The 12,248-nt window shown below is 44.4% G+C and overlaps 1 protein-coding gene across 3 annotated transcripts in view; it reads right to left on the bottom strand.

Annotated features, from left to right (window-relative positions):
* Positions 1-12,248, bottom strand: part of FAM171A1 (family with sequence similarity 171 member A1) — a 125,678-nt gene that overhangs the window by 34,297 nt on the left and 79,133 nt on the right. For all 3 annotated transcript variants that reach the window (XM_087825066.1, XM_087825073.1, XM_087825067.1), the window contains exon 3: positions 8,259-8,351. In XM_087825066.1, coding sequence (XP_087681192.1) covers positions 8,259-8,351 — 93 coding nt within the window. The remainder of the gene's footprint in view (positions 1-8,258; positions 8,352-12,248) is intronic.

The following is a 12,248-nucleotide window of genomic DNA, read 5'->3' as shown; positions in this document are numbered from 1 at the left end:
TCCTCCCGTCCCCCATTCACGCTGGACGCTGAGATGTGACAATTCCTCTTATGGGGCTAGAAATAATAGCCCATTGTGGCATTTGTTTTGACACAGGATGTTATTTAGGTTTTTAAACAAAAAGCTTTTCAAGTGCTATTTGTGAGCAGTCTTTTCACTGCACAGCATTTGCCTATGGACAGGGGTAACATCTTGGGAAACAAAGTCCATGCAAGTGAAACAAGTAAATGACAATCTCTTTACACAAACAAGGCAATTGATACCCTTTGATACAGCTGCAAACATATCCTTCTCTGTCTGGTAAAATCTGGTTGAACTCCACTCGAAGCAGATCCAGGGAATTAAATGTGCAGCCTGGACAAGAATTACAAAAAAGAGCCCAACAGTAAGGAACCCGTTTCCCTCTGTGGAAGCTGCCACCTGGCATCCAGTCTTGCTGGTGGGGTACATCCTATGTGTGACAGATTATGCTGCAGATTTTATATTGGGCTCTTAAAACAATGTGAAGTGATGCTCCTTCACCAAACCCAACTCTCCTGCAGAGGGAAGGTTGAGACGACAGGCCCGTCAGACAGTGCCCTTGTGACATCACCCACAGTTTGACTTCACTCTAGATGTTCTTTTGACTGTAAAACCTGAACCTGTTTTTACCTAATGCTGTGGTGACAGTCACAAGACTAAAAGATGCTAAGTCATTTTGCACAAACCCAGCAAAAACATCAAGGCAGAAACGAATAGAAATGGGAGTTGTAACATTTACCAATGAAAGCACACATTTCTACTGACTAAAAGTTCCTCTGTGCTGACATCCTGGTCATCATATACCCTACCCCAGGCTTGAGGGGGACCATGTGGTAGGCTAGGGGGCGCCCTCTCCCCAATCCATGATGGTCTGGCCCTACAGCCTGCCCAGAGTTGACAGCCTTTATGCTTGCTCCAGGGTTCCTTTTAACGCTGGATCAGAAACTTTTAAGGGGATACACCTATACAGAAGTGTTCTAGAGTAAGGGAGCTTTATTTTTTATTTTTTTTATTTATTATTCTTTTTAAAATATATCTTTATTGATTTCAGAGAGAGGAAAGGAGAGGGAGAGAGAGAGATAGAAACATCAATGATGAGAGAGTCATTGATCAAGCCCACAACCCAGGCATGTGCCCTGACAGGAAATCGAACCCCGATCGCCTGGATCCTAGGTCAACGCTCAACCGCTGAGCCACACCTGGCCGGGTGAGTAAGGGAGTTTTAGAGCTCAAAAGATCAACCAACTTATATCTCTCTTCCTACAGGTGAGGCCACGGAAGCCCAATGAACTGGGCTTCCATGGCCCAATGACGCACGGGGTAGGCTGCTTCGACCATGTGCGACCGAGGTGGTCACAATGCTCCCAAACTCCTAAAAATCGCCGATCAGATTTCTCAAACAATTGATTCTCCACTCCATAAAACAGACCCAGGTCTAGAGCCCAAGGGGGCTAGGCACCCAAAGCCATGACAGTCATTGCTCCCGATACTTTTATCAATGATAGTGAATTTTTTGAGACTTAATTTCCTTTTCTCCACTGTTCTTTAGTCTAAAAATGTTGCTGAAGCCTGGGTTTCACACAGTAGGGAGACAAAGGACTCACTAAAGTAAAGAGTAATGTGTCTAAAGTGTGACAGGGCAAAGAGGGGACTTGTCCTTGTGAGGGTTAAGACAGAATGCAGAGTCCAGGCTGGTTACCCCAGAACAGGGAGGGATACATGCGTCCTTCCAGGCCTAGGACTAGCCCCTGTGAGAGGGGCAGGTTGAGATCATCGTGAGGTCCCCCTTGGTGTAAGGAACAGAAACCAACTTACACTAGAGCAGGGAAAAGGGAGTCACACTGTACCCAAGGATAACACCCCAGCAGGGCTTTATGGGGGTGGTCTGGAATCTGGAAACCACAACCATGGCTGCTCCCCAGTTCTCAGGGGCCCCTGGGATCTCGGCCCAATTCTGTGCCTGTCTGTCCTTCTTGTACTTTCTCTTACTGTCGAACATGCCATGCATTTTAGTGGGAGATGTATCTCTCCTCTCCCCTCTCCTGTTCCCTCTCCCCCCTTCTGTCTCCCTTCCCTTTTTGATAAGGAGAAGTCAGTCCTTGGCCAGACATCTGGGTCTATCTTCTGTGGCTGGGGGAGGGGGCCGTAGAGGGGCCAGGCTGGGGATGGGTTTACTACAAGTGGCTGTGGCCAGCCCAGCTGATTTGACACATGCTGTGACCAGCAAGACCTGGATATCTGTCTGCTGAGGGAACAAACATGCACCCCGTGGAGCACAGGTAAGACTGCTGCTTGGTGGAATGACCAAGGAAACATCTGAAGAGTGGAAGGGTTGAGGCCACTCTAAGCTATGGTGTAAAAAAAAATTTACAGTGGGTATGTGTGGGGTTGGGGAAGTGTATGTCCTTAAGCCTATCTTCATGTATTAGAGCTGCTAAATTCCCCACCTTTCAGGAAGGGAGGTGATGGGGGAGATAGGAGATGGAGAGTGGACAGTCTCCTCCGGATGCCTCTCTCCCACCTTCCCCAAGGCAGCTGTTTCAAACTTAGGGCTGCAACCACCATTCCCAAAATACTCAGACCCTCCTCCACTGAAAATCCTGGGGCCATCACATCCTCTCTCTGAGCTTTAAAATCTTTCTTCCCTCTTCTTTCTGCCCCTGCTCTCTTCCAAGGTCAACCCAACTATCCTAATTTTCCCTTGTTTTACTGACGTGGCTCGACAAACTATTTTTGTCTTCATCAACAATCTACTCTACAGGCTTTTCCTCCCCAACCAACAAATATACCCATTTCTTACTCATCTGGAAAAATAACAATAAACATGACTTTAACTGTTATTCCCATTGCAAATGCCTTCTCTCCTTCCACCCAACCCCCAGTGATGTGGCTTCTACACCAACACTCGCTGCCCTTGCTAATGCCAACTGATGACTGTATAATCTACGAACCCTAAGACCACTTCCCAGCCTCATCTCGCTGACCTCTGCACAATGTCAACATTGTTCGGCGCCCCCGCCCAGGGGCCCTCCTTCTTGGCATTCATGGTGCTGAACTCTGCTCCCTCCACAGTCAGCCCGCTTTTTCTTCTGCAAGTACTTTTCTCCTCCTCCTCCCTCCAATGAAACAGTTCCTGCCACAGTCACCTCTGCTGTTTCTGGGCTCCGTCCATCCTGACTCCCCTCCACGGCCACAAGCTCACTGCTACCTTCCTCTCCAGCAGGCCTCTCTGCAAAGCTCCACGTCTGCATTTCCTCTGCCTTTCTGGACACGGCAACCTGGATCCCATCAAGCACTCTGTAATCACCCTCTACCTTCTCTCCCACTTAACAATTTCCCCAACCTCAGGTCTGATTCCGGGTTGTCGCCATACTTCCCCTTTCTGTTATTCTGCACATTTGCTCAAGTGCCAGGACTGGCCAATCTTCCCTTAGCATCATTTCTAGCATCATCTTTCCCTCCCTTTCTGCCTCCACCTCACAATACCCTGCCTTAACTATTGCAAAAGTCTCTGAACTGGCCCCTTGCTTCAGACTTAGCCCTTTTCATCTACTTACATATTGGCTTTTCTAAAAGGCCACTCTGACGACATCCTTTCCTTGCCCAGAAACCTTCAAAGGATTTGCACCACTTACCAAATTAACAATGGTGGTGACAATTAGAAACCAACTAGACTCAAACTACTACACCTGTCCCGTAAATGAGAGCTATAGTTCAGAGCTTTAAGAATTTAAAAAGCTTGCCTGGCCAGTGTTGCTCAGTGGTTGAGCATCAACCTAGGATCCAGGAGACTGCAGTTTGATTCCTGGTCAGGGCACATGCCTGGGTTTCAGGCTCGATCCCTAGTAAGGGGCGTGCAGGAGGCAGCCAATCAATGACGACTCTCTCATCATTGATGTTTCTCTCTCTCTCCCTCTCCCTTCCTCTCTCGGAAATCAATAAAGACATATGTAAAAATAAATAAATATAATTTTTAAAAAAGAATTTTAAAAGTTCTTATATACATATTATTTTATTTAATATTTACAACAATCCTGGGAAGAAGGAACTCTCTCTTCTCTTTATGGGTGAGAAAACTGAGGCTCAAAGAGGTTAAGTGACTTGCCCAAAGTCATTCTGTCTATAAGAGGCAGAGATGAATTCTTTTCATTCTAACCTCTGTATCCCTTCCCAGTACACTGTGCCTACATCAGAAGAGATGCTCTACTTATTACCATCCGGCTCTCAGGCTCTGGCCAAGTGGCACTGCACAGCTCTCTGCTTCTACACATGTGCCCATGCTCTTCTCCACATCCTAAGCTTCTTCCCACCCTCTAGTTGCATATCTTATACCTCATCCAAGATGCATCTCAAATGCCGCCTCTTCTGTGTAGCCTTTCTTGATCCCACCCCAAGTTCTAAACTCTATTTGTATCTCTCTTACAGCACTTATCTTTCTGTGCCCTGTACTATGTTTATTTCTACATTTGCAAATCTCCCTGATCAGAGGTGCCACGAGAAGAGAACACGGGCAGTGAAATCATTAGTTACCTCTATGTTTAATCTTTCCTCTGCCACCTTCTAGTTGAGATACTTTGGCCTTCAGGTTCTTATTTTTAAAATCACAGTATGTTTGTTATGGTGCTAGATCAGAATACACATCATGATGCCTAACGGTGCCTCCTGGTATATAATAGGTGCAAGATAAGCAATAATTTCCCATCTGGCCTCCCCCTTTAGACTGAAGCTCCTTAATAGGTACTCCATGAAACTCATCACATCGTGTCCTGCATATAGCTGGTACTCAACAAAGTTTGTAGAAGCAACTGTAAAGCTGAGCTAACTGAGCAGCCCACTATGTCCTAATAATGGTCTGTCTCAATTCTGACTAGATCGGGGCTCCTCAGTCTCAGCTCTACTAACATTTCAGTCCAGGAAGTTCTTTGTTGGGCGACAGGGGCCATCCTGTACATTTCAGCATGCCCAACAGCAGAGCTGGCCTCTACCCACTGAATGCCGGTAGCAGCTCCCAGGTTATGACAGGCCAAAACATCACCATGCCAAATGTCCCTGGGGACAAAACTGCCCCCAACTGACAGCCATGGTACAAAATACCGTGCGCACCCTCACACTGATCCAAACAGCGCACGCTGAGGGTCTCCTCTGCAACAGGCACAGGGTGCGAAGAGGAAAGGACGAAGGCCCTGCCAGCTGGAACTCAAGGGTAAAGAAGAGAATCGTGGAAACAGCTTAATTATCAGTGATTTCAATGCTAATATAAGAGATCTATCCTAAAAAGTACAGGAGAAACTTCAGGAGAGAGCCACCAACTGTCCAGGAGGAAAGAAGCTCCCTGGGCGCTACCCGTGAAGGGTATCTGAGACTGAGCGGAGGCAGGTGGAAGAGACCGCACATCTAGAAGCAGGTTTGCAAGTCGGGAAGGCTGAGGGCTTCCGCGGGAGCCAACGGCAGGCCAGGGAACCAGGGCCAGGGGAGGCTTGTGAAGGGCCTGCATGTCCGCCCGACAGTTCCGACTTGATGTGGCCGCCCTGTAGGCGCTAAGATGAAGAGGGTACACCCCTTGCACTTGAGGCTTTAACATTTTAGTTGGAGAGGTAAGGTATACACTTTGAAATGTGGCAGAAAGGGAGGTATCATAATCAGACTGAGACCCCCCCGGCTGGAGGATGGTTTTAATCTGCCCCTCTGGTTACTGATAAGGACCTGCGGGGCGGTAAGGGAGAAAGGGATGTGTGGAGTCCAAGGATGGGAGCCAGAGGGATGAAGGCACAGCAGCAATTGGTTCTGCGCTCAGGGCAGCTCTGGGACAAGGCAGAGTCTGTGGGTTTCGCCTGAATGCTGGGACACTGTCGTGACTCCATGAATCCCCAGTCTGCTGCTCTCTAACCTGCTACAAACTGGCTCCCTTTTCTTATTTATATTTTCTATTTCTTTCTCATTTGGGCTCGTGGATGGCCTGGCTTGGTCCCAGACCCATTGTACCCCAGCACCTATCAGCTGAGATTCTCACCTCTTCTGGGTTCTTAGCTCAATCCCAGTAAAAGAAAGAGAAAGACGAGCTGATGCCTCCAGCTCTTCTCTCCCAGCTAGGTCCCAGCCCCCGGCCCCGAGATGGTTAAGTATAAGCCCTTTGGCAGCTGAGGTTGGAGGACAAGTCACCAGCATGACTTCTCATCTCCAGAGAAGACACAGAAAGGACCTCTAATACCCTGAAATAAATGGGTGAGCACAGCTTGTCTGCATCAGAGGCATGAATTACAACTGTTAGTCTCTTGCTATCATTTCCACTGGGTTAGCAAGAGGCTCAAGGTTCCTGACTTACTGAAGAACATGAGAAGGAAGCATAAACATTCTCCCATTTCAAGAAAACCATGGTCTCACCCCCCCATGTTCACTGCAGAATTATTTACAATAGTCAACATGTGGAAACAACCTGAGTGCCCTTCCATGGATGACTAGATAAAGAAACTGTGGTGTATATATACAATGGAGTATTACTCAGCCATAAAGAGAAGGAAATCCTGCTATCTGTGACAACATGGATGGACTCTGAGGGCATTATGCTAAATAAAATAAGTCAGACAGAGAAAGACAAATACTGTATAATGTCACTTATATGTGGAATCAAAAATAAAACACACCAAACTCACAGACACAGGGAACAGATTGGTGGTTGCCAGAGGCAGGGGGTGATGGTGGGCAAAATGGACAAAGGGGGTCAAAGGATACAAACATCCAGTTATAAAATAAGCAAGTCCTGGGGATGTAATGTACAGCTTGGTGACCATAGTTAATCAAACTGTATTGTACATAGGAAATTTTTTAGGAGAATAGATCTTAAAAGTTCTCATCACAAGAAAAAACATTAGTAACTAACTATGTGTGTGATTGGTGTTAACTAGACTTACTGTAGTGATCATTTCACAGCATAAACATGCACAAATCATTATGTTGTATACCTAAAACTAATACAAGCTTATATGTCAATTATATCGTAATAAAACTGGGCAAAAAAGGAAAGCCATGATTTTTTTAGTAGTGAAACAACAGTAGCAAAGCTAATCAAAGAAAAATTAGAGGTAGCAAGGTCAATGGGCTTAGGCCACAGTGTGGTTCTAATGTGAATGGAAGCTGTGGACTAAGGCCTAGGTCTGCTCTCTGAGGGGGAGGGAAAAAATGGTAACTCATGGCTTTCACTGTTCTCTCTCCCAAACTCGAGTTACATATGCTGCTAGACACATCTACTTAATTTCTCTTCAAAGCCATCTTCTAAGAACAGAGGCTACATGTCCGCCTTTTTGCGTATTCTCACAGCTACTCAATAAAAAAAGAATGAGTTCAGCTCATCTGCTGACAGCACATGAACGTGGTTAGGTGAAGAATTATTAGTGTAAAATGGTATTAAAATACAAAAATAAATAAAAAACTAATCTTGTGAAGCATTAAAATCCAGGAAATAGCATTCTCAAGGCCCATGATTTAGGTGGCACCTCATCACTGAAATACATATGACACAAGTGTTATTCCCAATTCCAACCCCAACACCAACCAAAGGGAAAGTCCCTAGACCCTCGAGCTCTCTCTGAGTCTCTGCCAGAGAGGTCAGAGGGGTGAGGTCATGTTTACACCACATCGCTGCACATGACAAGGATTAAACTGAGAGGGAAAAGCCGCACTCAAGTGCTCATGAACTTCTTTCCTTTTTTTGTTAGGGGAGGAGGTTTTATTGTGGTAAAAAACCTGTAACATTAATTTACCATCCTAATCATTTTTAAATGTACAGTTGGGTAGTGTTAAGCATATTTATATTGTCGTGCGACAGATCTCTAGAACCTTTTCATCTTGCAAAACTGGAACTCTGTGTGCTCGAATGCTTACAATTCTTTTGAGAGTGACCCTGTCCACTGATCAGTGAGCCCAGGCAGGGTCCTGGCTCTCACCTCATGAGGTGAATACTCCATGCCTTAGGGATGAGAGAGGTGTGGTATGGACAGAGTGATGGAGCCCCTTCTTTTCTCTCAATCTTTAGCAGCTGGGCCTACAAGAAACAACATCACAGCCAACGGATAGTTCAACCCAAATTCAAATGTGTTGTGCACTGGTAGGGACAATGAATGGTATGTCCCAGCTTTGGATAAATTCACTGCCATCACTACCTGACATAAGCAGTCCCTCATAAGATTTGAGTAGTCAGCCCAAAAGTTGCTGTCAGTTCTCTTTTTAAATATTTAACATACCTTGGAATCCTGAGACTATTTGGACAACATCTTCATAAACCATTAGAGTAGCGGATCGTTCTGGAAGCAGGCCAAGGCTCAGCGAAGAAAACACTGTAGAAACAAAAATGGATGTAAGGGAATTCTGACATTTAAATCAAAATGCCCACTCTAATTTTTGTATTCGCTGATTTCAAGTCAATCAACAATATTGATTTTTTGTACTGTGAGGTAAATAATATATTTCGTCTCTGCCCCTGGTTCCTGACATAGAGCTCCTAAATCCCTTGTCATTTCTTGAGTGGGGGGAGGGTGGTGGTGATAGGAGTATCTTTGGTTCTATTGAGGTGGCTCTAAGTGGGCTCCTTGATTGGGGCTGCTGGCCGGAAAGATGAAGCCATGGTTAGAAGCTTGGAATTTTCAGCCCCACTCGCCATCCTCTGGGAAAAGGAGAAGGGATGGAGATTGAGTCAATGATTGATCACACTTACATGATGAAGGCTCCATGAAAATCCCAAAAGTATGGGGTTTGGGGTGCTCTGGGCTGATGAATACCTTTATGTGCCAGGATGGAGATGCACCCCAACTCCATAGGGACAGAAACTCCTCTGCTCAGAACCCTTCCAGATCTCACCCCATGTCCTCTTCAGCTGGCTGTTCATCTGTACTCTTTACAATATCCTTTATAATAGACTGGCAAAGGTAAGTTAAATGTTTCCCTGAGCTCTGTGAGCCATTCTAGCAAATTACTGAATCTGAAGGGGGGGTCAATGGAAACCCCTGGTTTTAGCTGGTCAGTCAGAAGTTCAGGAGGCAACCTGGGACTATGTCTGAAGTGGGGGCAATCTTGTGGGACTGAGCCCTTAACCCATGAGGTGTGTGCTGAATTGACTTAATTAACAGTTAACAGTTAATGTCAGAACTGACTTGAATTGTAGGACATCCCATCAGTGTCCAGAGAATTGATTGGTTGAAGAAAAAAGCCACTCATTTGGTGTCAGAAGTGTGAGAGAAAGGAAACAGTTTTTCCTTTAAGTATGATTAACAAGACTTTCACCACGTCACTATAACTGCTTGTATAACAACGGTTTACTCTACAATAGTCAACTATTTCTTATTCATTAAAAGGTTTTAGTAAAGCATCTGAACCTCTTCATATTGAAATATATAAAAAGTTACAATGTACACACTATACAAATGTAAAATATATAACATTAGATATTAACATTAGGAAAGCCTTCAAAAATATGTGCTTAGGTTAATGTGTGCCTGACAGTAAAAGAATAGTCCCCCTATTCTGGAAACTAATAAGATGATAGAAATTGTGCTATTTTAAAATTAAGTGCCTCCTGGACTTACAACTAAAAGATTCACAAAGCCTACAAGTCTCTGGGTAAAACATGAATTTAAAAGAAAACAAATATATTATGCAATAATAATAAGGGCTAACATTACTGGACCCTTCCCAACAGGTCAGACATTATTCTAAGTGCTTTAATTTTGGTAATTTATTTAAATCTCAAAACAACTGTATGCAGTAGTTTTATACCCATTTGACAAGTAAGGAAATGCATTTATAGATAAGGAATTAACTTGTCCAAGATCCTGCAGCTGGTAAATACTGGAGCCGGCATTTGAACTCTGGAGTCTGTTCTCAACCACCAGGCTCCAAGAACTCATATTCAAAGTCCAAGTCTCTGAGTTTAAAGAGGAGGGAAGTAAGGCCTAGAGAGATAAAAAATATTTCAGGAAAAATATTAGGAACCAGAAATATAAAGTGCTAAGACTATCAGTTACTTAGCACAATTGGCTCTTAGTAGTGCCAGAGGGAACCAGTCAGCTGACCTTGGATGTGACCCCTCTACACAGTCAATTTATTTAGCTATTGCTATGTACAAGGCCCAGTGCTATATGTGTGGAAAAGATCAACACTGGGGGCAATGTGTGCCTTCAAGGGCTATATATTAGAAGAAGCCAGGAAACATATAAAATAGCTGTATGACACACAGGATGCAGCAAGTACCCCGAGAAAGCTAAGAAGGCACCATGGTGCTATGGAGAACAGCGTAGCACATCCTCAAAAAATTAAACACAGAGTTAGGATGTGAGCCAGCAATTCCACTCCTAGGTGTGTGTGTGTGTGTGTGTGTGTGTGTGTGTGTGTGTGTGTGTGTGTGTGTGTGAACATATATTCTCATTTCCCACAAAAACCTGCACATAAATATCCATAGCAGCCCCAAAGTAGAAACAACCCGAGATCCATCAACCGATGAAAAGAAAAACAAAATGTGGTCTATTCACACAATGGAATATTGTTCACCCATAAAAAGGAATAAAGTACTGATTCAGGCTACAACATGAATGGACCTTGAAAACATTATGCTAAGTGAAGGAAGCCAGACCCAAAAGGCCACATATTATAGGATTCCATTTATCTGCAATGTCCATAGTGACAAAGAGGAGATTAGTGGATGCCAGGGGCTAAAGGGAGTGAGAAATAGCAAGCCGATGCTAATGGGTATGGGTAGTTTGAGAGTGAAGAAAATATTCTGGGATTAGACAGTGGTGATGGTTATATAATCTTGTGAATTGCACACTTCAAAATGGTGCATTTTATGGTATATGAATTATATTCCAAATACAAAATAAAAAAAGAATTAAGAAAAAAAAAATCCTGGATAAAAGAAAGTAGAGATTAGCCAAAGTATATGCATAGCCCATGGAAACCGACAACAGTGTGGTGAAGGCCAGAGGAGGGGTATGGAGGCCGCATGGAGGTGGGCAAAGGTGAAAATGAGGGATATCTGTAATAGTGTCAACAATAAAAAAATTTTAGAAAGATAAAAAAAGAATCCACCTTGGAGCTCAAAGCTGGGAGAAAAATCCACACCAGTTTGGGGGAGGGACGATCGGGTAACACCTGTGAGTCAGGGCTAGCGGGAGGAACCCTAACTGGGATAAATCTCACAAAACCACTTCAAAGGAAAACTTAACCTTCTTTAACAGTGACGCTTCACCCAGTGGGAAAGGGTACCTAGTGCCAGCGAGAAGGGGTCAGGCTGCTTTGCCTGCAGGAAACCTCTCCCCTCGAAGCTCCGGCGGTGTTGCACTCCCTGCCCTCCACGCGCAGGAGGGAGGTGGCAGAGAGGTGCTCAGATCTGCTGATAGATGGTATTTTACCACCATAGAGGACATGCTGACTGATGTCTGGAGGTACTCATCACACCAAAGAGATGTGTGCTTTTTGATAAGCAGAGAGAAAGGAACATTTACTTCTCCCTGGGAAAGGCAGGAAGATTTCATGCAGCAGCAAACAACCATGCTGGGCATTAAAGGACAGAAGGCAGGCTTGCCGAGAGAACAATGGTAGACAAACACAGAGAGGGTAAAAAGTCAGACTGCTGCACAAATAACAAATTGCTCAGGATGATGAGACCCTGACATATGTAAGGGAGAAGCGGCTGGGGAGGAGGGCCTGTCAGTTGTGTTTAGTCTGAGCTCTATCCTGAGGACACCAAAGGACTTTAGGCAGATGTATAGCACAATATATATACACACACACTTAATGCTCAGTAAAATAGAGAGTGGTGTGAGGGGGCAGATTGAGCTAGCCAGTGGCCACTGCAACAGTCCTGGACCACTGCAAAAGGTCCATTGCACAATCACTATGGAGATGAAAATAATTAAGATGTGGAATTATAGTCCCTAGTTGATGGGTTACATTTTACATAGCTAAATTTGTTTCACTGTTTGCCAAGATGGATCCACCCTCTCCAACCTATACCTCCTTCCTTAAAAGAGAAAAAAATATATATCCTCCAGGAACTAGTCAAGGATGAAATTATAAATCCATTCCAAAAATCTCTTACGTGTGCTTATTCAAACAAAGCCATGTGTACACATGCAGTAAAGAAAGCACTTTTTTTTTTCAGTTTCAACATATTATTTTAGAAGAAGCTCCCAACTTTTCTCTGTTGCTCCCCCAATTATCTGGAATACCGGAAGTGTTAG

This window comes from Miniopterus natalensis, chromosome 1 (assembly GCF_054644295.1).
Source record: "Miniopterus natalensis isolate mMinNat1 chromosome 1, mMinNat1.hap1, whole genome shotgun sequence".
NCBI classification, from domain to species: domain Eukaryota; kingdom Metazoa; phylum Chordata; class Mammalia; order Chiroptera; family Miniopteridae; genus Miniopterus; species Miniopterus natalensis.
This window is presented reverse-complemented; position numbering and strand designations above follow the sequence as displayed.